General features: G+C 33.1%; 1 protein-coding gene across 1 annotated transcript in view; it reads left to right on the forward strand.

The window, feature by feature from the left end:
* LRRIQ1 (leucine rich repeats and IQ motif containing 1) overlaps positions 1-27,118 on the forward strand; it is a 264,993-nt gene that overhangs the window by 57,894 nt on the left and 179,981 nt on the right. Inside the window, exons 11-12 of the mRNA XM_090275671.1 lie at positions 24,843-25,036; positions 25,574-25,701. Coding sequence (XP_090131797.1) covers positions 24,843-25,036; positions 25,574-25,701 — 322 coding nt within the window. The remainder of the gene's footprint in view (positions 1-24,842; positions 25,037-25,573; positions 25,702-27,118) is intronic.

Raw genomic sequence — 27,118 nt, forward strand, 5'->3', positions numbered from 1 at the left:
TTTTGGTTCCCTAGCTTCTGTTGTTGGTTGTTGTGATATAGTTTTCATTTTGATGTTCATAATTTTGGTCCTCTTTCTCCTAAACAAGTCCCTTTAACATTTCATATAATAGTGGTTTGAATCTGATGAACTCCTTCAGTTTTACTTTGTCCTGGAAGCACTTTCTCTGCCCTTCTATTCTGAATGACAGCTTCTCTGGATAGAGTAATCGTGGTTGTAGGTTTTTGCTTTTCATTACTTTGAATATTTCTTGCCAGTTCCTTCTTGCCTGCAGAGTTTCTTTTGAGAAATCACCTGATAGTCTTATTGGGACTCCTTTGTAGGTAATTCTCTTCTTCTCTCTTGCTGCTTTTAAGATTTTCTCTTTATCCTTAATTTTTGACATTTTGATTATAATGTGTCTTGGTGTGGTTCTCCCTGGGTCCAGTTTTTTTGAACTCTCTGTGCTTCTTGGACCTGTGTGTCTATTTCCTTCCCCAAGTTAGGGAAGTTCTGCTTCATTATTTTTTCACATAATTTTTCAATTTCTAGTTCTTCTTCACCTTCTGGCAATGCTATGATTCGGATGTTGGCCCCCTTATAGCTGTCCCTTAGGTTTCTGAACCTCTCCTCATTTTCTTCACTTTTTGTTTCCTCTTTCTTCACTGGTTGACTGTTTGTTCCTTCCCTATGTTCCGATTTGTTGATTTGATTTCTATTTTTTCCCCCTCACCACTAGTTTCGTATGTGTTTTTATTAATTTCAGCAAGACTAGCTTTCATTCCTTCCCCATCTTGTTTAAGAGCTGCTGTTAGGTCTGTATGCATTTGTACAGCTAAAGCTCTGAACTGAGCCTCAGAAAGATTTCATATCTGCTGCTTCATTAGATTAGATATTTGCTCTCTGGTCAGCTGCGTCACCTGGATCTCTGTCATGATCTGTGCCAACCTGACAGTTTTGTGTTTATCTTTGCTTCCTGGGTGGGACTGTTACACCTCCTGTGCTATAGGGGGTGGAGCCCCGTGCACTCGTCATAACCAGGCAACCCTTCTCACCACACTGTGGCATTTTCTGTGGGGGTGGGGATCCAAGATGGATTCCTGCCATTCACTCTCCACTGAGAGACCAGAAGCCTCCTCCTCTGGGTCTCACATTCCAAGGCAATGAGAGTCTGCCTTCCCTGGTGTAGGAATCGCAAGCTGAAGGGTCTGGTCTGTAGCTGAGGGTGCTCCTCAGGCACTTCTCGCCTCCCCTTATATATGGGTATCTGTGCTTATTGCTGTCCTGCCACTGTTGCTGCCTCTGCTGCCACCTCCAGTACAGCTTGACCTCTCCACCCCGGCTTCACTCCTCCCACCCGTCTGGACAAGCACTACTTCTTTATAACTTCATATGCTGGACTTCCATTTATTTTCTGGAACTTCTGGTTATTTCTTATTGTGCAGTAGTTGTATTCCTTATTGTGGAAGGAGATGGAGCATGTCAGCCTAGGCTTCCATCTTGGCCGGAAGTCTCCTCTATTTTATCTTATTGCCAAGTAGTATTCCATTGTGTATACATACCACATCTTCTTTATCTAATCATCTACTGAAGGAAACTTTGCTTTTTTCCATGTCTTGGCCACCTTCTGTGAATAATACTGCAATAAACATAGGTGCAAATATTTTTGCAAAGAAATGTTTTCAAATTTTGTGGGTAGATACCCAAAGAGGTATTGTTGAGTCATATGGTAACTCCATTTTAAATTTTCTTAGGAACTTTTATACTTTTTTTTTTTATAGTAACTATACCAGCTTACATTCTCACCATCAGTAAATGAGGGCTTCTTTTTCTCCACAACTTCGTCAACATTTGCTATTACTTGTCCAGGACCAGATGGCTTTATCAGTGAATTTTACCAAACATTAAAAAAAGATCTGATACCTATCCTTATCAAACTTTTTCAAGAAATTAAAAAATAGAAAATAGTTTCTAACATATTTTATGAGCCCTACATAACCCTGATACCAAAGTCTGGCATGGTTAACACACACACAAAAAAAAACTACAGGCCAATGTTGCTGATGAATACAGATGCAAAAATCCTAAGTACTAGCAAACCGAATACAACAATACATTAAAAATATATCACTATCAAGCGGCGTTCATTCCAGGGGCACAAAAATGGTTCAACAGGTATAAATCAGTCAATGTAATATACCACAATAACAAAACAAAGAATAAAAATTACACTCTGTTATCAATAGATGTAGAAAAAGCATTTGATAAAATGCAACATCCATTTATGATTAAAACACTCAATAAAATGGGTATAGAAGGAAGGTGCCACAACATAAGAAAGGCTATATATGAAAAACCCTCAGCTAATGTCATACTCAACAGTGAAAAACTGAAAGCTTTCCTTCTAAAGTCAGGAAGGAATAAGGCAAGGGTATCTATTCTCACCATTGCTATTCAACATAATATTGGAAGTCCTAGCCAGAGCAATCAGGCAAGAGAAAGAAAGCAAAGGCATCCAAATTGGGAATGAAGAAGTGTCACTTTTTGCAGATGACATGATTTTTTACATAGAAAACCCTACAGACTCCACCAAAAAACTATTAGAAACAATAAACAAATATAGTAAAGTTGCAGGATACAAAGTCAATGTTCAAAAAACCCACTGCATTCCTATACAGTAACAATGAAATTTTAGGGAAAAAAATGAAACAAATGACCCAATGACTTTTGCAATTACAACAAAAAGAAGAAAATATCTAGGAATAAATTTAAGGGATGTAAAGGACTTACGAACTGAAGACTACAAAGCATTATTACAAGAGATTGAAAAAGACTGAAATGGAAAGATATTGTGTTCATGGATTGGAGGAATCAACATAGTTAAAATGTCCACATTACCCAAAGAAATATAGAAATTTAATTCAATCCCTATAAAAATCTCAATGACATTTTTTTCAAGAAATAAAAGAATCAAAATCATTAGATTTGTATGGAATCACAAAGAACCCCAAATAGCCAAAGCAATACTCTTTAGTCTTGAAATACAACACAATTCCTCATACAAAGCTGAAAGGGATTTTACAGATTTGCCAGTCTAAGCTTCTTGATTTATAGATAAAGAAGTAGACCCACATAGTTTTCACTTAACTTCTGGCAGAGGTGCGACTAGAATGTAAGTTCCTGATTCCTGTTCCAGTATTCTTTCCATGCAACATGTATGATCCTGTAGGACTTTTGCACTGAAATTTAAAAATCTCAAATGCAAACTCACCATGCTTGTAGGTAATTGCCAAACCTATCACTGAGCAGTTAAAGGAGATAGATGTTTATCCAACACTTCAATGACAATCTTCAGTCTAACTTAACATTTTTAATTTGGCTGTACTTTATAGGCAAGTTTTTTTTTTGTTTGTTTGTTTGTTTGTTTTTTCTCCTCTGGCAGTAATGTTTTATGAGACCCTTGACTCATTTCTGTGGAGGAATTAGATATTTATAGCAAGCGTTCTAAATGCTAATTTTGCCATGGGCAAGGGCCCTTTGGGGGATAAACATACCTGGCTTCAGTTTTATTTTGTGGGACTTAGGAAACTTTTTAAAGAGCTAATGAAGAATATTGAAGCAGTGAAGAATATTTTTAAAAGTCTTTGTATTTATTTTCACTTAAGTCTTTTTAGAGAGGCTCTTAATTTTTTTTGCTATTGTTTGTTATGTTTTGTTTTGTCTTGGATGTGGAGTAGAAGATATATCATAAATTTTGCCTGGGAGAAAATAATTTTCTTAGATAAGTTGAGGAATAATGGTATTCTAAGGTAATATTTGCTGTAAGTCTGTTTTGCTCAGTCTTTATCCTTCATAGGATAGCAAACAATTTGTAACAGCAAAAGAGGAAGGGTGGCAGTTTATTCTAATTTCCTTCCCATCTTGATTTTCCTTTTTTATAAAAATTCATCGACTGACCAAATAACTGTTTAATCACTTGTGCATAGATGTTATTTTGAGTGTATATTAATATCCTATTACTTCTTTGAGGTTGAGCTCAAATATTTCTCTCTGAAGACTTATTTTTTTCACCAGAGTTATAGTTTTTAAATTCCTTGTTTTCATTAGGGATAACTGTTAGGGAGCAATAATAACTATCATTTTTAGTACCCAGTATGTGAAAATGTCATCAAATTCTACTTTAAAATATTATTTTTAATCATCCCAATGACATGAAATCACTCCCACTCCACAAATTAAGGAACAAAGATTCAGGCAAGTTAACGAATTTGTTTATATTCATATAGCTGGTTTTGAAATATACATATTTATTGAAATTCAGGATTACCTGCCTCAGAGCCTCTTCTCTTTTCATTAAATATATATACTCTCTGTTGATTAAATGGTATACTGAAGATGTTAGTAGTCATGGAGAAAATTATATACATGACTCCCATGATGATTATAGATTGTATATACCTTTTATAGTCATTTTTTTACTTTATAAAAAAAGGGAAATAATGTCTTAGAATTATTATGAAATAGTTTTGACTCCATTAAATCTTTAAAAGCATCTCTAAGTGTGGAGGTTCCTCTGGACCACATTTTGAGAATCACTGGCTTAGTGTTTGCAGAAGGTATCTTTTTCTATTCTTTTACTTATAATGTTTCTACAAGTTCTATTTTTCATATGTTCTTTATGTAATGTAAAAACTTGTTGATTTTGTTATTATTTTATCAATACCGTCCAACAAATTCTAACTTCGATTTGTAGCAGTTAATCCCTAAGAATAAATTAAGTGTAACTCAATAATTAAATGCGATTACTGATATATTTGAGTCTAAATTCACTATCTTACTATTTGATTCTATTTGTTTTTCTCTGTCGTTGTTTTTTCTCTTTGGCTTGGTTGAGGTTTTAAATTATTCAATTTTTCCTTTCTATTTTTACCACTTTTATAGTATTATTTTACTATTCTTTCTGTTTTCTATAGATATTACATCATATCTTCCTTTTCTAAGTTTATTTATTGATTTTTTCTATTACAGTTGTCCCACTTTTTTCCCCATTACTCCTGCCTCCCACCCCATCACCCCATTGTCCATGTCCATAGGTCATTTATACTAGTTCCTTGACTAGACTCTTCTCCATTTTTCTCCCCTTCCCTTGTCCCCTCTCCCCTGGTCACTGTCAGTCTGCCTCTTGTTTACATGCCTCTGGTTCTATTTTGCTCATTTGTTTGTGTTGTTCATTAGTGTCCTGTGTTGGATGATATTATATGGTATTTGTCTTTTGCTGCCTGGCTATTTCGCTAAGCATAACATTCTCCAGTTCCATCCATATTGTCACAAATGGCAGGAGTTCCTTCTTTCTTTCTGCTACATAGTATTCCATTGTGTAGACGTACCACAGTTTTTTAACCCACTAATCTACAGGTGGACACTTAGGCTGTTTCCAGCACTTAGCTATTGTGAATAGTGCTGCTACGAACATAGGGGTGCATAGGTTCTTTTGAGTTGATGTTTCAGGATTCTTTGGGTATAATCCTATCAATGGAATTACTGATCAAAAGGCAGTTCCATTTTTAGATTTTTGAGGAAATTTCATACTGTTTTCCATAGTGGCTGCACCAGTCTGCATTCCCACCAACAGTGCAGTAGAGTTCCCTTTTCTCCACATCCTCGCCAGCATTTGTTGTTTGTTGATTTGTTGATGATGGCCATTCTGACCTGTGTGAGGTGGTATTTCATTGTGGTTTTTATTTGCATCTCTCTGATGGCTAGTGATGTTGAGCATTCTTTCACATGCCTTTGGACCCTCTGTATGTCCTCTTTGGTGAGGTGTATGTTCAGGTCCTTTGCCTACTTTTTAATTGGATTATATGTCTTCTTGGTGTTGAGTCTTGTAAGTTCTTTATATATTTTGGAGATCAAACCCTTGTCTGAATTATCATTGGCAAATATATTTTCCCATATTGTTGGTTCCCTTTTCCTTTTACTGATGTTTTCTTTAGCTGAACAGAAACCTTTTAGTTTGATGTAGTCCCATTTCTTTATTCTTTCCTTTATTTCCCTTGCCTTAGGAGATATATAAGTGAAAATATTGCTACATGAGATATCTGAAATTTTCCTGCCTATGTTTTCCTCTAGGACTTTTATGGTGTCACAGCTTACATTTAAGTCTTTGATCCATCTTGAGTTTATTCTGGTATGTGTTGTGAGTTGGTGGTCTAATTTCATTTTTTTGCATGTCCCTGTCCAGTTCTCCCAGCACCATTTGTTGAAGAGGCTCTTCTCACTCCATTTTATGTTCCTTCCTCCTTTGTCAAATATTAGATGACCATATAGATAGACCTAGGTTTATTTCTGGGCTTTCTATTCTGTTACATTGGTCTATATGTCTGTTCTTATGCAAGTACCAGATTATTTTGATTACAGTAGCCTTGTATATAGTTTATTTTTTTTATTTTTTATTTTTTTGTATATAGTTTAATATCATGTATTGTGATTCCTCCTACTGTGTTCTTCTTCCTCAAGATTGCTGTGGCTATTCAGGGTCTTTTTGGTTTCATATAAATTTTTGAAGTATTTTTTCTAGGTCTGTGAAATACGCCATTGTTCTTTTAATAGGGCTTGTGTTGAATCTATAAATTTCTTTGAGTAGTATGGACATTTTAATGATGTTGATTCTTCCCATCCATGAACATTTTATTTGCTTCCATTTATTTGTATCTTCCTTAATTTCTTTCTTCAGTGTTCTATAGTTTTCAGTAGAGGTCTTTTGCCTCCTTAATTAAGTTTATTCCTAAGTATTTTATTTTCTCCGTTGCTATAGTAAATGGGATTTTTAAATCTAGTTTCTATCTCTGATATTTTATTGTTGGTGTGCAGAAGTGCCTGCAATTTCTGAATGTTGGCTTTGTATCCTACTATTTTACCAAATTTACTTATTAGGTTGAGTAGTTTTTTGATGAAGTCTGTAGGGTTTTCTATGTACCCTATCATGTCATCTGCAAATAATGATAGTTTTACTTCCTCCTTTCCAATTAGGATGCTTTTTGTTTCTTTTTCTTGTCTGATTGCTGTGGCCAGAATTTCCAAAACTATGTTGAATAGAAGTGGAGAGAGTGGACATCATTGTCTTGTTCCTTATATTAGGGGGAATGTTTTCAGTTTTTGCCCATTGAGTATGATGTTGGTTTTAGCTTTTTCATGTATGGCCTTTATTAGGTTGAGGTATGCTCCCTCTATTCCCATTTTGCTGAGTGTTTTCATCATAAATAGGTGTTGTACTTTATCAAATACTTTTTCAGCATCTATGGATATGATCATATGATTTTGTCTTTCATTTTGTTTATGTGATGTATTACATTTATCGATTTGCAAATATTAAACCATCCTTGAATCCTTGAGATGAATCCTACTTGATCGTGGTGTATGATCTTTTTAATGTGTTGCTGGATCTGGTTTTCCAATTATTCTTGAGGATCTTAACATCTATGTTCATCAGCGATATTGGCCTGTAGTTTTTTTTCTTTGTTGTGTCTTGGCCTGGTTTTGCAGTTAGGGTAATACTGACCTCATAGAAAAAGTTTAGGAGTCTTCCCTCTTCTTGGATTACTTGGAATAGTTTGAGAATAGGAGTTAGTTCTTTCCTAAATATTTTGTAAGCTTCACCTGTGAAGCCATCCAGTCCAGGGCTTTTGAGTGGTGGGAGATTTTTCATTACTGCTTCAATTTAACTCTTTGTTATCAGTCTATTCAGGTTTTCTGCTTCTTCTTGATTCAGTTTTGGAAGATTATGTTTCCAGAAATGTGTCCATTTCATCCAGATTGTCAAATCTCTTGTCATATAGTTGTTCATAGTAATTTCTTATGAACCTTTGTATTTCTGTGGCATCAGTTGTGATTTCTCCTCTTTCATTTCTGATTTTGTTTATTTGGGTCCTCTCTCTTGTTTTCTTGATGAGCCTGGTTAAAGGCTTGTGGATTTTGTTTATCTTTTCAAAGAACCAGCTCCTAGTTTTATTGATTTTTTGAATTGTTTGTTTAGTCTCTATGTCATTTAATTCTGCTTTGATTTTGATGATTTCCTTCCTTCTTGCTCTGGACTTAGTTTGTCACAGTTCCTTTAGTTCTTGTAGCTGTCAGGTTAGATTTTTTATTTGAGATTCTTCTATCCTTTGTAGGTATGCCTGTATTGCTATGAACTTCCTTCTCAGGATTACCTTCACAGTGTCTCATAGGTTTGGGGCTGTTGTCTGTTCATTATCACTTGTTTCCAGAAAACTTTTTATTTTTTCCTTGATGTTACTGTTGACCCATTCATTATTTAATAGCATGTTATTTATTCTCCATGAATTTTATTGTTTTTGAGTTTTTTTCTTGAGATTGGTTTACAGTTTTAGGCCATTGTGATCTGAGAAGATGCTTGATATAATTTCGATTTTTTTGCATTTGTTGAGGCTTGTTTTGTGTCCTATCATGTGGTCTATCTTTGAAAATATTCCATATCCCCTTGAAAAGAATGCATATTTTTCTTCTCTGGGGTGAAATGTTCTATATGTATCAATTAAATTCATTTAATCTAGAGTGTTGTTCAATGTTTCAATATCCTTGGTGTTTCTTTGCTTTGAAGATCTGTCTATTGTTGATAATGGGGTGTTAAAATCCCCTACTATGAATGTGTTGCTGTTGATATTTTTCTTGTAGTCTCCAATATTTTCTTTCTATATTTGGGTGCTCCTATATTGGGTGCATATATATTTACCAGGGTTGTATCTTCTTGATGGATTGTTTCCTTAAGTATTATGAAATGTCTTCTTTGTCTCTTTTTATGGCCTTTGTTGTGTAATCTATTTTGTTGATATAAGTATTGCTACTCCGCTTTTTTTTTTCATGTCCGTTTGCTTGATATACTTTTTTCCATCCCTTCACTTTCAGTCTGTGTAGCTCTTTTGTTCTCAGGTGGGTCTCTCGTAGACAGCATCTATGTGGGTCATGTTTTCTTATTCATTCAGCTACCCTACGCCTTTTGATTGGTGCATTTAATCCACTTACATTTAAGGTTATTATTGACAGGTACTTATTCATTGTGATTTTTTTCTTCTTTGTACCTGTGTTCTTCTCTCTCTCTCTCTCTCTCTCTCTCTCTCTTTCTCTCTCTCCCTCTCTCTCTTTCTCTCTCTCCCTCTCTCTCTTCTTAAAGCAGTCCCTTTAGCATCTCTTGCAATACTGGTTGGTAGAAATGTATTCTTTTACTTTGTTTTGTCTGGGAAACTCCTTATTTCACCTTCCATTTTGAATAAGAGCCTTGCTGACTAGAGTAGTCTTGGCTGTAGGACTTTTTTTTTCATTGCTTGAAATATTTTTTGCCATTCCCTTCTGGCTTATAGTGTCTCTGTTGAGAAATCCACTGATAGTCTTATGGGAGCTTCCTTTTATGCTATTTGCTGTTTCACGCTTGCTGTCTTTAGGATTTTCTCTTTGTCTTTGAGTGTTGCCATTTTAATTATGATGTGTCTTGGAGTGGGCCTCTTTGGGTTTATCTTCATTGGGACCCTCTGTGCTTCTTGGACTTGTGTGACTTCTTCTCTCCTCAAGTCAGGGAAGTTTTCTGTCATTACCTTTTCAAACAGGTTTTCTATCCCTTGGTCCCCTTCTTTTCCCTCTGGTATCCCTATGATATAGACATTGTTATTTTTTATGTTGTCCTGAAACTCTCTTAAACCCTCTTCATTCTTTTTCAGTCTTTTTTCGTTTTGTTGCACTGTCTGGGGATTTTTTTCTATGTTGTCCTCCAGCTTGCTGATCCAATTCTCTGCTTCCTCTATCCTGATTTTAATTCCTCTACTGTGTTTTTCAGTTGATAAATTGTATTCTTCATTTCTTCTTGGCTCTTATTGATAGTTTCTATGTCCTTTTTAATGCTGGTGTAGTTCAAAGTAAGTTCCTTGTAGCTTCCCTGGAGTTCTCTATAGTTCTTCTGGAATTTGTTGTAGTTTTCTCTGAGTTTGTTGAGTTCATTGAGCTTCCTTATAACCATTCTTCTGAATTTCATACTTGCCTCTGGTTCATCTAGCACTCTTTTTGGGGATTCCTCTTTTCCTTCATTGGGGGGTTATTTCTTTGTCTTCTCATTTTAGGTGCCTCTTCTTGTTTGTTTTTGTTTCTTAGATTTGTCTACTTTTATTTCCTGCCTTTATTGCATGACCTTCTACAATAGGAGACCTGGGGGATGTAGTGGTGCACTCTCTTTGATTTCCTGAGCCTGATGCTCTTGGGATGTCCTTTGTGCTATTTGTTTAGGCTGTCTGGTTGTATTTCAGTTTTGGTTGTTGTATTGCTCTTTGGTGGGACCTTCCCTCTGGCTAGTTGATTGAGAGTCACCCTGCCTACCACCTCTTGAATTCTTTTGTAGAGATGCTGTTAAAACATAAACACACAACCTGGGCAAGAAACCCACACCTTCAAAAATATCTCCCACCCACAATCACAGTATCAGCAGCAAATAAGTCAGTATTAATATAGATGTAAAGAGATTAAGACTATTATACTAAAGGAAAAACAGACAAGAATTTGCTAACTAAAAGAGGTGATTTTTGGAAGAGTAATAATAGTAGTGGGTAGGGCCAAGACAATGCAAGACAGTAATATTTACACTGTATGCTAAAAAAGGGTGGGATGAAGGCAAAGCAAAGTGAGAGAATGCAAGCATATAGTATTAGATTTGATATAAGTTATATGTTATATACTTAGTGCTAGAGGGAGCATAAACCAAACAAACAAATAAAAAAATAAAGAAAGGAGAAGAGGGAGAGAAGGTAAGAAAAAGATTAAAGAAAGAGTTTTTCCCCAGTACAATCTTTGGGCTATGAATGGTATATATAGGTAGGATGGGAATAATAGGGGAAAAAAAGAAGGAAAGAAAAGTTTAAGAGATGTCCAAAGGAAAGGGAAGTGAATTTGAGATGACAGAGGGGGTAGTTATACTAGGAATGAGAAGTGAAAACCAGGCTAAGAGAAGGAAAAATTTTTTTCAAATTTAAGCTGGATGAATGGATACTAGTCATAGTAGGAGTGAAGATAGAATTTAAGACCAAATTAAGAAGAGGAGCTTGGATGGTAAGGTGAGGTGATACAAGGGAGGAGAAACATATGATATTTGTAGTAAACAATAATATAACAACTAGTGACTTAAAATGCATAAACTGGGGTGGGGGGGCAAGAAAATAGCTCTTGAAAAATACCGCGGCAGAATTTGTCCCAGTAATGTATGGTTTTAATCACTTTCTTCTCTTTCTGGATCCGCCCCTGGTCAAAACTCCAGTGGGTTTCATATCTTCCTTTCTGGCTGTCTGTCTGAGGAGATCTAGCTGGATTCTGAGCTTGCTATTCTCTCACTCGTTGGCCTGCTACAGCTCTCTGCTGTGAGACGCACTGAGCTGGGTCCCCCCCACTGGTCCTGTGGCACCCTCCAGTGCTCTTCAGGGTTGTCTAGCAATGCTACTCTGTCAGTGAGCCAGTGTGCATGACCACAGTCCCTGTCCAGCCTTGGGTCCTGTCTCTGCTCCTCCTCCAAAAAGGTCTTTGTGTGACCTCCAAATTTCAGCACTAGCCCATGTCCTGTGTTTGTACTCAAAGGCCTTCCATGATAGGAACAAGCCAGCAAGACTGCTACTTACTATGCCACCATATTTCCCCCTCACATGATGTCTTCTTGATTTACCAACTCTAAATTTATTTGGTACTGTCCTCTTATTCAAAGGGAATGACAAGGTCATAGAACACATAAACTTTATTAACTCCCCTCCAACTTAATGTGCTATTGTTGTGTATTTTAATTGGCATGCTTAAGACATTATTGTCATTATCATTTGGATTTACCCACTTTTTAAAATGTTCCCATTGTTCTTTATTTCATCTTTCATCTACCATATTTCATCTAGTGCAAGTCTGCTGAGATAAATTCTTTCAGATTTTATTTGGATAAATATGTTTTGAACATAAATACAGACATATCCATACACATTTGTGCATGTATTTTGAGATATAGACTTACCATTTGGCATATATTTTGCATTATGAATATATTCCATTTTATACTAGCTCCCCCTACTTAAGTTGATACACAACAATCTAATTGTTGATTTTTGGAAGATAGTATTCTCTTACCTTTTTAAGATTTTCCTTTTGATCTATTGTTTTCATCAGTTTACTCTAATGTTTCTACTTGTGATCAACTTAGAAGTTATTCTGCATCAGTCCCTTGTGCCTCTTAAATCTGTGGGTTGGCATCTTTCTTCAGTGTTGGAAAATTATGAATCATCATTTCTTTTTGTATATATATCTAAAGTTCTACAAAGATATAGATATAGATCCCCTTTATGTTCTGTAATCCTCTTATAGTCATAATTATACCCTTTATAATTTTTTAGAATCACTCTGATGTCTTATTGTGACTCTAAATTTACTAAGTCTCTCTTAAGCTGTGTCTAATATAGTGTCCAATCTGTCTATGAAAGTCCTGTTTGTAGTTATTGTAGTTTTTCTGTTTTGGAATTTCTTTGCTTCTTTTAGCATTCCATTAACATTTTATAATGTCTAATATATAAATTTCTAATATATAAATTTTTATATTTAACTTTTATGCATTTGACAAAGTTTTGTTGATTTCTTTGATAACATAATTATCTGATTCCCTGTGGATGGTTTCTATTTTTTGTTGATTTTTTTGTTTTTTGTTTACATGGCTTTACCTACTTTAACTTTTAAATTATTTTGCAGTCAGAGAATACTAAGAAAAAAACAAAACTGTATAATCCATTTGAGGCTATGATGCTGTTATCTTCTTCCAGAGGTCTTTTTGTTTCCAGCTACAAGCACTAACAATCTCTGTGCAGCTAAATCCGTACATATATTGATATCGAGGCTATTTACAGCTGGGCTCCAGTACCTTGGGAGCCATTCTGTATTTGGATTAATGTGTAAGCACATGGAGGTCCCAACCAAAAGTGAGGTATGGATTCATTTGGCCTCTTTTTTAGGAGAGCCCTGGAGCCTACATTTTTGACTCCCAAGTGTTACATGCTATCCTTTCCTATAATTAATATTCATAAACAATGTATTCATTTCACTTTTTCTGAAACTTAACCCTCTTCTATTTTAATTCTTCAGTGCTTGAGCAGGTGTGTTTATATTTTGTCATTTTTTTCTAGTTATCAATAAAGAATTGTTTCTCATTACCTACCTAGTCCCTCCTTGCTGTAAACAGAAAACGTTTGCTACATTTCCTATTCCTCCCTCCCTCACTTTGTCTTGTTTTGAGTTGATTGGTATGTTTTCCCCCCTCATTTTATCTTTTTTCTTAATTGTTTTAATAGCTATAGATTAATTAATTTAGTGGTCACCATGAAAAGGGTAAAATGTGTTCAATTCACCTCAATTTACTTTATATCCTTACCTAACTTTCCTAACTTACATGTTTTTTGTTGTTGTTGTTGTTCAGGATTTTAAATGCATTTTTATTTAACTATGGACTATACTATGGTTGTTTTGTATAGCCAAAGTTTGATTGTATTTGCCCATATTCATTGTTTTTATGCCTTAACTCTTCTTTCATTTAAAATCTTAAATCACTTTCCTTTTTCCTGATATAAATCCTTTAAAATTTCTTGTAGTAGTACTTGGAAAATTCTACAAGATTTTGTTTGTCTGCAAATGTCTTTATTTAACATTCATATTTGAATCATTTGACTTTTTTTCTAAATTGAAGTTTATTTATTTTTTAGTAATTTGCACATATCTTTCCATTACTTACCAACTTTCACTGTTGCTATTGAAAGTCAGATGTCAGTGGCATTTCTGAAAGTTCTGAGGGTATTTTCTATGCCTATTTCAAATATTTTTTCTTTGTTATTGCTGTTATGCACTTTTCCTCTGATGTGTCTAGGTGTGGATTTCTTTTTCATTCACCCTGCTTGGGGTCTGATGCAATTAATAGATCTGCAGCTTGCATTCTTCAACATTATTTGGCTACGTGTCAACCATTTTACCTTCAAGTGTTTTTTTCTTACTCCTTTTCTTCTCTTTTTCTGAAACATTAGATATATATTACACCTACTGATGCTAGTTTTTATATTTCCTTTATTCTATCTTTCAGTCTTTTTGCTGTCTGTAAGTAATTTCTTTATATCTAACTCCAGCTGACAAATTCTGATTTTCTATTAATCCTGGTTATTGAGTTTTTTTATTTCAAGTAATTCTAATTTCCATATGGATCTAGTTTTTCTGGAATTTATTGTTTCTGCTAACACTTATGGCTCCTTGTTTTATTGAATGTTTCATAAGATTTTTTTGTTACCTATTTATTTCCCTTAAAATTTAAGCTTTGTGGTTATTCTTACATATGGTATGAAAGTTTGTGCTTTAGAGAGGATTTCTTGGATGCCGGGAAACACGAACAATCTGGCTTCATTTGTGCTACATTTTGGGGGGAAGTTTTCTGATCAAAATTAAAGTGAATTTGAGCTGCAAACCTATGAGAGAGTCAGCTTGTGTTTATTATTTAAAAGGTAGATTTTTTTCCTTTTTTGTTGAATACTGAGATTTGAGACAGACAATTTAATTTCCTGTACTCTGGATGGGTATAGGTGATCGGGATTCCATATTTATGTGAGATTGTCTGTTATACTTTTCCTTTATAGGTGAATTTGGAGTTTTGTCTCTTCAAACTGTGAATCTATAGAAATTAATCTTCTTATTCTTCGGATTTAACAAATTTTCTCATACTGAAAACTGGCTTTATTGTTCTTCTTATTCTTTTCCTACCATATTTATTAAGATTTTAGACTGAATGGGGACAATTTAATTCAATGACAATAAATAAAATAAATTTAAAAAATTAAAATTAAAAATTAAATAAAAGATTTTGAACTGAGAATTGTTAACTTTCTTAACAACTCATTTGGAAACTTTTTTAAAATGTAAAAATTTTTAAATTATTTTCAGAAGTAAATGTGATAAGGTCATATCTGATCTGTAATTTCTGAAAATATAATTTAAAATTTTTTCTAAGTAATTTTTAATCTATGCAATTAGTACTTGCTTATTGTATGAAAATTATGATGTAAGATAATAAAATAATCTATAATCTACTATCCAGATATAGCCAGTATTGACAAACTCTCCCAGTTGTTTTCTACCTTTTAAAATATCACAGCAATAATATTATTTTGTAATTTATCTTAGTCACTGAATAAATTTTGAATAATTTTAGGTAATAATTAAAAAAATTTAGATGAATTTATCATGTAAGAGAAACTTGAGCATAGATTCCATATTCTTTTTCTGTTTCCATGAGGATATGACACAGTGCTGGGACTAGTAGAATGAGTCTCTGATGAGTTTCGTATTCCAAGTAAAACTACTTTTGGAAAATCTTTAAGAAAATAGAATGCATTAGAATATTTATACTTTATCCAGTTCTTTTTCTCCTCACAATTTTTGTTATATCAGGATTTATGACTCTATTTTTAAAATATCCTCATGCAAGGTTATGAGGGTTTGTTTATTGATTTTAAGAGAGAGGAAGGGGAGAAGAAGTGAGAGAGAGAGATAGGGAGAGAAAGAAAGAAGCATCAACATGAGAAAGAAACATTGTTGCCTCCTGTATGTGCCCAGACTGGGAATCAAACTCACAATTTAGGTATGTGCCCTGACCAGGGATTAAACCTGCAACCTTTTGGTGTATGGAACAACACTCCAACCAACTGAGCCATCCAGCCAGGGCACTGTCTCTATGTTTCTTTAGCAGCATTAGACTTGTATAAAAATGGGTCATACTAGTTCTTTTAAAAACTGCTTCTTTCATCTTTTGCTTGTCCAGATTACATAATTCATTAGCTCTTTTTACATCCCATTTTTCAGAATGGGCTAATGGATGTTCAGTCCCTAAATTCTTTCACATTTGAAAATATCTGTCATTGCTTTCATACTTGAGAATATATTTGTACATGCTGGTTTTTTTTTAAACAGAATTTTTCTTTTCTTTTTTTAATTTATTTTTTTAACAAGGTTACTTTATTTTTATTTTATTTTTTCTATTTATCTGTTTTTAGAGAGAGGGGAAAGGAGAAAGAGAGGGTGAGAAACACACTGTGTCACTGCCTCTCACACGCCCTCAACTGGGGACCTGGCATGCAACCTAGTAATGTACCCTGATGGGAATTGAACCAGCTACATTTGGTTCGCAGGCCGATGCTCAACCCACTGAGCCACAGCAGTCAGGCTGTACATGCTGTTTTTAGGTCACACTTTTACTTGGTATTTTATGGACACTGCTACATGATATATGTGATATTATGTGTTGCTCTTTGGTCCATTTGTTTACCTGTATCTGTTGTTTTAATAGTTTTGGCCTATTTTTTTTTTTACCTATATTTATTGTTTTGACATTTTTGAATTCTTGTTACATTAAATTTCTCTAAATGTTCTTCCATAGCCCAAAACATTTTCAACATATTTTCTTTCTCGTGTTTTTTTCAGACTAGAATACTTATTGTATTAGTTATATGTTGTTGTAAAGTATCCTAAAACTTAGAATTTAAAACCATCAATATTTATTACTTCGTATTTTCTATGGATTAGAAACCTCGGATTGGCTTAGCTGGGTGGTTTTGACTCGGGATCTCCCAGGAGGTTGAAGTCAGGCTGTTAACCAGGACTGCCTCCATCCCACAGCTCAGGGAGGCTGCAGGAACTACTTACTTTCAAGCTCACTCACATGGTGTTGGCAGACCTCAGGTCCACATATTTCTTAGATGATATTCTTTGCTTTTTTTTCATTAGGATGATTTTTAGGTTATATATTTAATATTTGCTCTCTTTTTAATGCATATCCTCCCTCACTGTTGTATTTAGGCCAGTGCCTTAGAGATCTCCTTTTTATCATTTCACTAAATTTTCTTTAAAACTTTCATCTTAAAATCTAAGAAGTATGCCCTCCTATCTATGAACAGAGTCCTTCCACTTTGGCTATATAACAAACTCTTTTGATGGATGACAGAAACAGGTTTTCTCAAGTTTTTCTACAGTTCAACAACCTTTTGTTGTTGGTGGCAATGGTCAAAATTAAATACAGAACAACAGTTCTATTCAATACTTACTTTGATTTTTTTCAAATATATTGTTTTTTAAAACATTACACAAGAAATGCATTCTCATTTAAAATATTAAAAAATAGTGAACTATGCAATACAAGCAGTGAAATTTTCTCTCTCAATTTATACTTTCTCTTTTTTATTTTGTAGGAGTAACCACTGTTTACAGTTGTTTATGAAAGAGTCAAGACCTTGTCCTATGCAATACAATTACAGATGTATAGATTTAGATTAAGGTATCAGACATTAAAAGTCTATGTATGTAACTTAGGTTTTACACATAGTAACATATCATAGAAATTTTCTAAGTCAGAGTACTTTGTTTTGAAGATTATATATATTCATTTTATAGATTCTCCATAATTTAACTGTTTCTTCGCTGATAGACATTTAACTTATCTCCCTTTATTTCTTTGTTTTTATCTAGTATGACAAAGAACCCCTCTATATATTATTTTATAGTTTTGTGTGTATTTATGTGTAATGGATTCCTAGAAGTAGAAATGCTCAGTCAAATATACCTTTGTATCTGGAGCTTAAAATCATAGTAATTCACCAGACTGGAATCTCTAACAGTTTTTAGAATAGATTAATCATACATTCTCTGTATATTCATTGAAAATCACATTGTCTTAATAATTGAAATTGGCTGATAAGGTTTATTTTATTCTTCCTAGCTAAGTAGTTATGCATTGATAGTTGTTTCTTACATATACATACAACATTAAGGTAGAAGCATGTGTAGCATGTTTGAGGAACAGCAAGGAGGTCAATGTGCTAGATTGAACCTTCAAGAGAAGGGGACAGTAGTAGTGGATGAATTCAGAAATAGGGTTTTGTGGGCCATTTTAAGGATTTTTGAAAAATTTTACTCCATTATTGAATATCTAAAAGTAGCCTACATTCATTGTCTCTGCTTCCACTGCACTGTCTTTGAAAGGGTTTACTCACTGATGCTTCATCACTGACAAAGCAGTGGCCTCTTCATACTGCTTTGCCTACACTTACACTGTTGACCATATATAACTGAATGTAAATAAAAATCCCTTTTATAATTGTAAATTATATAGTTTTATTTTTATTAACATCTATCATTCACACAGAATTCACTTTGTCTTTTTTTAAAATTTAATTTGCCTTTTCCTCTATTCTTTTTTCCAGTTGTTCTGCTTTATCTGTTGTTTCTTTTCAGCTTCTTATGCCAAATCTTTCACCTTTTTCAGTGTGTGCCCTAATGTTTCATTCTTTTTTTTAAATATTATATTAAACCTTTATTAAAATATATTTAAGACATTCAATTTGATAGTTTGATCATGGAAACTCTTCAACAGCACAACCAAATACTATACACATCAAAACATATTACATATATTTTTATAAAGTATATAAACAAAAGTTTTTAAAAACTTACAGTGTTAACAAATCCAATTATCTGAATAACCATCTGTGTTACAGCCTTTATATCAGAGCCCATGTAATCAAACTGAAAAAGATAAATTATTTTTAAAAATTAGTAAATGCCATTAATATATCACATGCCCTTTATATATGCAATGTACCCTATTCTACATTAGTGGTAGAACTACATTCCAGTTGTATCCAAGAAATAGATAATGATGTATAAATAATGATTTATAAAAATAAATTATTTAATTTTTTTTCTTTTTTTTTCCTTTTATTTTTTGGCTTTTCAATTACAGTTGTCCCATATTTCCCCCATTGCTCATCCCCACCCAACCCACCCCTTCTCCCGCAATCATACCCCTCCCTGTTGTCCATGACCATGAGCCATTTATACAAGTTCCTTTACTAGACCCTTCCCTTACTTATCCCCCTTCTCTCCCTCCCCCCTCATCCCTATTGACTACTATTCTACTCTTTGTCCTATTTAGTTCATTTGTTTGTGTTGTTCTTTAGTTTCCTGTATTAGGTGATATCATATGGTATTTTTCTCTTTGCCTGGCTTATTTCACTAAGCATAATTCTCTCTAGTTCCATCCATGTTGTTGCAAATGGCAGGAGTTCCTTCTTTCTCTCTGCTGCATAGTATTCCATTGTGTAAATGTACCACAGTTTTCTGATCCACTCATCTATAGATGGGCACTTAGGTTGTTTCCAGCACTTGGTTATTGTAAACAGTGCTGCAATGAACATAGGGGTACATAAGTTTTTTTGAATTAGGGTTTTAGGATTTTTCGGGTATAATCCTAGCAGTGGAATTGCTGGTTCAAAAGGCAGTTCCATTTTTAGTTTTTTGAGGTAATTCCATACTGTTTTCCATAGTGGCTGCACCAGTCTGCATTCCCACCAACAGTGCAGTAGGGTTCCTGTTTCTCCACATCCTCGCCAGCACTTGTTGTTTGTTGATTTGTTGATGATGGCCATTGTGACAGGTGTAAGGTGGTATCTCATTGTGGTTTTTATTTGCATCTCTCTGATGGCCAATGACGTTGAGCATTTTTTCATGTGCCTATGGACCTTCTGTATGTCCTTTTTGAAGAAGTGTTTGTTCAGGTCCTTTGCACATTTTTAAATTGGGTTGTTTGTTTTCTTGATGTTGAGTCGTACAAGCTCTTTATATATTTTGGAGATCAGTCCTCTGTCTGTGATATCATTGGCAAATATGTTTTCCCATATGGTTGGTTTCCTTTTCATCTTGCTGCTGTTTTCTTTTGCTGAGCAGAAACTCTTTAGTTTGATGTAGTCCCATTTGTTTATTTTTTCCTTTATTTCTCTTGCCTTAAGAGATGTATTCGTGAAGATATTGTTACGTGGTGTATCTAAAATTTTCCTGCCTATGTTTTCCTCTAGGACTTTTATGGTGTCACGGCTTACATTTAAGTCTTTGATCCATCTTGAGTTTATTCTTGTGTGTGGTGTAAGTTGGTGGTCTAGTTTCATTTTTTTTGCACGTCCCTGTCCAGTTCTCCCAGCACCATTTGTTAAAGAGGCTCTTCTCACTCCATTTTATGTTCCTCCCTCCTTTATCAAATATTAGTTGACCATAGAGGCCTGGGTTTATTTCTGGGCTCTCCATTCTGTTCCACTGATCTATATGTCTGTTCTTATGCCAGTACCAGACTGTTTTGATTACTGTGGCTTCGTAGTATTGTTTGATATCTGGTGTTGTGATTCCTCCTGCTGTGTTCTTCTGTCTCAAGATTGCTTTTGTTCTTTGGGGTCTTTTTTGGTTCCATATGAATTTTTGGAGTACTTGTTCTAGGTCTGTGAAATATTTCATTGGTATTTTAATAGGGATTGCATTGAATCTGTAAATTGCTTTGGGTAGTATGGCCATTTTGATGATGTTGATTCTTCCCATCCAAGAACATGGTATTTTCTTCCATTTATTTGTATCTTCCTTAATTTCTTTCTTCAATGTTGTGTAATTTTCAGTGTACAGGTTTTTTATCTTTTTGCTTAAGTTTATTTCTAGGTACTTTATTTTTTCTTGTTGCTATAGTAAATGGTATTTTCTTTTTTGTCTCTGTTTCCGATATTTTATTGTTGGTGTACAGAAATGCCTTAGATTTCTGTATATTTATTTTGTACCCTGCTATTTTGCCAAATTCACTTATTGTATCTAGTAGTCTTTTAGTGGAGTTTATAGAGTTTTCTAGGTATACTATCATGTCATCGGCATATAGTGATAGTTTTATTTCTTCTTTCCCAATTTGGATGCCTTTTATTTCTTTGTCTTGTCTGATTGCTGTGGCTAGGACTTCCAACACTATGTTGAATAGAAGTGGAGAGAGTGGAGAGCCTTGTCTAGTTCCTGATTTCAGGGGGAATGCTTTCAGTTTTTGTTTATTGAGTATGATGTTGGCTTCAGGCTTCTCATATATAGCCTTAATTATGTTAAGGTATGCTCCCTCTATTCCCATTTTGCTGAGTATTTTCATCATAAATGAGTGTTGTACTTTATCAAATGTTTTTTCTGCATCTATTGATATGATCATGTGATTTTTGTCTTTCATTTTGTTTAGGTGATGTATTATATTTATTGATTTGCGAATATTAAACCATCCTTGCATCCCTGGGATGAATCCCACTTGACCATGGTGTATAATCTCTCTGATGTATTGCTGGATCCTGTTTGCCAAATGTTTCATTCTTGATTCTCTTTTTGGGTGAACTTTGAAAAGTTTCACAAACATAGTCCCAACTCTAAATGAGTTAATAGAACTTTTATTTCTGATTAGCTCTAAAAAACTTAAGAGCAGTGTAATGGCTTTTTAAAATATTGTGCTTAGCCCTGGCCTAGTCGCTCAGTGGGTTGGAATGTTGTCCCACACACCAAAAAGCTGAGAGTTCAATTACAGGCCAGGATGCATACCTAGGTTGTGGGGTCCATTCCCAGTTAGGGTATGTACAGGAGGCAGCCAATCAATATTTCTTTCTCACACCGATGTTTCGCTCTCTCTCTCTCTCCCTCCCTCCCTTAAATCAATAAACATAACTCATGTGAGGATTAAAAAAATTTATGGTTAAAAACAGCTTGCTAAGACAATGAAATATTTGATTAAGGACATTTGAAGTTACATGACTACAAATTTATATTAATTATTATTTCCTTATGCTCGGAAAGCATTTATCTTGTTTCAGTGGGTTAACTGATGCTCATTAGATATGATTTTAATACTATACTCCAAAGTGTTGTGTTTTTTTTTTTTTCATCTCATTAGACTTTAAATTACATTGAGGCCAATACATAATACACTCCCTTGAAACTGATAATATATAATTGGTCTAGTATTTAAATTTAGTCAAATATCTTATAGGACCAAACTATTTACTCCCTGAGTGACATTAGATAATTTTCTGTAAGTTACAATTGCTATTTTACAATACAGGAAAATACTGGTACATTGATCCTAGATAAGAAATTAAAAATATAAGATTACTCCCTAAGTTTAAATTTCAGTTTCTTCTTTCTTCTTTGAGTCTTTATGCATTTTCCTGCTTCTCTAAGATATTGTGTAATTTATTTCTCATTATAAAAAGTTTACTTTTAGCATAAAAATGTATTCTTTGTTATAAGAATCATTGAACACTAAGTTGTTTTGATTCAAATCATTAGAGATACTGCAATTTTGAAATATGATCTTTCTTGAAATGTATCTCTATGAAGTATTTTACAATACACCAGTAATCCTACTATATTATCTGAATTTTAAAAATATGGTGTAGGGAAAGAAATGGAGGGAAAATGGGACAACTGTAATCGAAAAACCAAAAAAATAAAAATAAATAAATAAATAAAGTTTTATGATGATAAAAAATAAATAAAAAATAAAAAATAAAAATATGGTGTACAATTAAGTTTTCTTGTGAGATCTTGGTAATGTTATTGGGTTATTTTATTTCTCCATTTTTCGTGCAAGCAGGCTGTCTGCCTTTTTTTTTTTTTCTTCTGTAAATCACAATATATTGTATAATCAAAGGAACAGATATTTAGTTAAATGTTTTAATTTTTTCCAGGATAAATTGATTACATCTATTCCAGATATTAGTTTTAATACATAATTGTGTTTCTTTCAAGATTATTATCAAATAACATTTTTTGGTAGTAAAACATATCTATTTCAAGATTTAATTGAAAATATTTTGTGACTTTTTCAAGAAAATCAGATTGGAGCCTGATTCTCCAAGGTTTAGCCTCAGTGACCCTCAGACAGACAATACTCACTGAATATATTCTGCTTACCAGTGCTTACCCTAAACCTTAAACAATACTTCCATTTTCCTAGAACTGTTTATTTTGTATAGCAAGGTATTACCTATAGAGAACATATATAGTTCATTGTTCAATCTAAATGACACTTTATAGATTTTTTAATATCTTCCATAAAACATTTTCCCATTTTATTGAGAAATAATTGACATGCATCACTGCATGAGTGTAAGATATGCAGCATGATGGTTTTACATATATTGTGAAATGATACAATACGGTCACCTAATATGCATCTTCTCATATAGATGCAATAAAAAAAGAAAAAAATTCCATGTGATGAGAACTCATAGAATATACTTTTAAAATCAACTTCACTGCCTTTTATATAGCAGTGTTAGCTGCAGTCATTATGTTGTCCATCATATCCCTAGTACTTACTTATCTTGGAAGTTTGTGCCTTTTGATCACCTTCTTCCAACTTCCCATTCCTTACCCCTTGCTTCTGGTAACCACAGGTCTGATCTCTATTTCTATGAGGTTGTTGTGGGTTTTTGTTTGTTTGTTTGTCTTAGGTTCTACATATGAGTGAGGTCATACAGAATATTTGTCTTTCTCTGTTTGACTTACTACACTTAGTATATGGCCTCTCAAGGTCCATCCATGTTGTTGCAAATGGTAGGATTTCCTTTTTTTTTTCTTTAATGGTGGAGTAGTCCTTCCATGAAACTTTTACAGACTTTCTCAGCATCTCTTTACAATATTAATCATGAGTGGCTTATTTAAACAACTTTCTCAGTTTTTTCCTTATGATCACTGAGCTATAGTCGAAGCTTACTCTAATTGTTTTTAAGTAGTACCTTACTGATTTTAAGTTTACCTGAGCAAAAAGGGGGCCACTTGTGACAATTTTGAAGTACGTGAAAATATACTAATATTTCTTTGGTTTTATTTTATTTTTTAAATTTATTTTTCAATTAAAGTTGATACACAATGTTATATTAATTTCAGGTGTATAGCATAGTGATTAGACATTTATATACCTTTCAAAGTGATCACTCTGTTAAGTCTCATATCTACCTGACGTCATACATAATTATTATAATATTATTGACTATATTTCTTATGTTGTACTTTTTATTCCTGTGACTATTTTTATAATTAGCAATTTGTACTTCTTAATTCTTTTTTTTTATTCATCCACCCAACCTCCTTCTGATCTGGTGACTGTCAATTTGTTCTCTGTATTTATGAATTTGTTTCTGTCTTGTGTATTTATTTTGGGTTTTTGATTTCACATGTAAGTAGGATCATATGGCATTTGTCTTTCTTTATCTGACTTAGCATACTATCCTCTATCTAGGTCTATCCATGTTTTCCCAAATGAAAAGGTTTAATTCTCTTTATGGCTGAGTAATATTACACTGTACATGTGTACAATGAATTAATCTTTATCCATTTGTCTATCAATGGACACTTAGGTTGCTTCATTGCTTCATTGGTTATAATATGGTTGTACTTAATTCATTTGGAAGGTAGATATCTTAGTGGAGGTAAAATGTTATACATTAAAACCTAAAAAAGGATTCAAATTAAGTATGTCAAATCACTATATTGTATACCTGAAACAAATATGATCAATATAAGATTATATGCCAACTATACTTAGTAAATAATCAATTAAAAAAAACAATCCTTTGAAACTGAGTTAAACATTAATTTTTTAAATAACAGTCCTCCTATATATTCATTGTTTTATTGTCATTTGAAAATAGAACATTCAGTGCCCAATGTGTGTCTTTTAGCATTTTGTTCAATTTTCAATTCATATATGATATGCCATTCACAAATATGTCTCCCCAGTAGAAGTTTAAAGAATAATACATTTTACACTTACACATTTTTCACCAGGAATTTGGCCTAAGTCTTCGCTTGTAATTAGAAATATTAGAAGATATAAATATGCAATTATTTAGAAAAAACTGAAACTCTCTTTTAGAAGCTAGAAGAATTATGATACAAATGATCTTGGATTTTTTTTTTTTTTCTAGGTGGTTTAGAATCTTTGAAAAGTCTTCAGCAACTAGTTGTGGACCACAATCAGTTAATTAGTACAAAAGGCCTTTGTGATACTCCTACTATTATATACCTGGATTGCTCACATAATCATCTTACTGAACTGGAGGGTATTGAAAACTGTGGATTGCTTCAAATACTGAAGTTACAGGGAAATTATCTAAGTGAGGTAATTGCTTTAACTTAATTCATTTCTGTGATTAATGTAACATTTTTATTTTGATTGAAATATCAACCACACATTTAAAAAGCAATTTTGATTACTTTGCTCTTTTTTGCTTATCAGTTGTATCTTATTTTTAGTTTATTTTAAACTATTGAGTATTTTTCTCTTTTAAAAATGTAGCATAATTAGAATATTTTAAACAAATCAAATTTAACATTAGTTTTTCATAATACCAAAATACAATAATTCAAAATGTTTACATTACATTTTAGTATGTAAGTGGGACCAAATTTTCTATCATGAAATTCTAATTAATATTTATCAGAATTAACTTGTATAGAAAAAACAAGTTCTAATTATGAGGTTAATTCTTTAAAATTTTATTTTTGCTAAAATTCTCATTGTATTATACTTTGATTTATGTTATGTAGTTTACTGAATATATTTGTTGTTAGTTTTGATAGGTTTTATATTTTTAAATTTGTTAAGTGACAAAAATATTTTGCTTAATATAAGCTAATGACTCAAATTTAAATATAGCTTCCATCCTTGGAGAATCATGTTCTACTAAGAGAATTGTACTTGGATGATAACAGCATTTCAACTGTGGAAGCATTTTCTTCATATTGGCTGCCTTTACTACAAAACCTCTCTATGTCTCAAAACAGGTAAAGATGAACTTTATTTAAACAATTAACTCAGTAAATGATTACTTAAATGAATGATCTTCATAATAAGTAGAAAAGCTGTTAGCTTTTTCCAGTAATTCAGTGAAAGGGCATCACAATAAATTGGTTATAAATTATAAGTATAACTCTATAGAATTAGAAAAAATAAAGTTTATTGACATACCCTTGAATTTTAGTAGACTTTTAATTGTTACTTATCCTACTTATTCTGTTTCTTTTTAAAACTGTACTTGTAGAGTACTCTCAGGGAAGGTTTGTGTATATTTATAAAGAATATAGTCCTTGAAAAATACAGGAGGTAGTTAATTTAATTCAGAAGGATGTCTCACTTTCTCAAATGGTACTTATTAAGTCCTGGAAGAACAATTTTTAATGTGCTCTCAACTTGCATGTCTTTTTGTACCTGTTAAGATTGATTTAAATTCAATTTCCCTAAGGGTATAAAATAACACTTAAAAAAATTCCTTAACATTAAGTCAACATAGATACCTGCCACAGAAGATCCATTTGAAACTACCAAACATCTGGATCTTTGCAGAGAATAACTGTTAAAACCCAAACAGGAGCACAATGTGTGTATGTCTTCCTCTTCTTAATATTTCACTGAGACCTATTCGCTTTAATATGATTAATTTGTTTATGAAAGGCCCATGGAGTAGGGGAGAGGAGCCACCTTTAACAGAAATTTCTTCTTTGAGTTGTATGATTCTTGCAAAACAAATGAGCAAGGACAACCCAATATTAATATATGTGTCTATTTCCACCCCCAACCCCCAAAGTAAAGTTTTCTCTCAATCTTTGTCACAACAATGTTCATCTTTTGAACAGGTATGTCTCAAATGATTTAGTTTCCACCTATTAAATCATTCCATTATTTGACAAATCAAAACTGAATTTGTATTTAAAAATTACCTCAAATCGTTTTAATTAGTTCTAAGATATGAAGGATGATTTAACTTTTAAAGGACATTTATTCCAGAGGCACCTCCATCAGATAACACTTTTTAAGTAATTTGGGCCATCCAAAAATGCGATGAATCTTTTCCCAACATTTCCCAATAAGAAATAAATTTTTAGTAGAAATACTAGCATATCTGGCATATTCCATAGAAGTTGTTCTCAAGTCACAATGATGAGCATAATATTTTTTTAAAGATTAGGAATATTTATGTCAAGAACATTTTTGAGAAATAATGCCTTTAATTTCACAGCACAATTTAAATCATCAAAGTAGTATTCTACTTATAAAGGTTAAAAGTACTACTGGCTAATAATAGGTTTTTGCCCTATCAATCTGATATTACCAGGAATTATATATACTAGACTATTAAAATGTCTTTTAGAGATGATAACAATAATTGGGAAACTTAAACCAAATACTCATTTATAATTTTGT

This window comes from Furipterus horrens, unplaced genomic scaffold (assembly GCF_987537825.1).
Source record: "Furipterus horrens unplaced genomic scaffold, mFurHor1.1.pri manual_scaffold_4, whole genome shotgun sequence".
NCBI lineage: Eukaryota > Metazoa > Chordata > Mammalia > Chiroptera > Furipteridae > Furipterus > Furipterus horrens.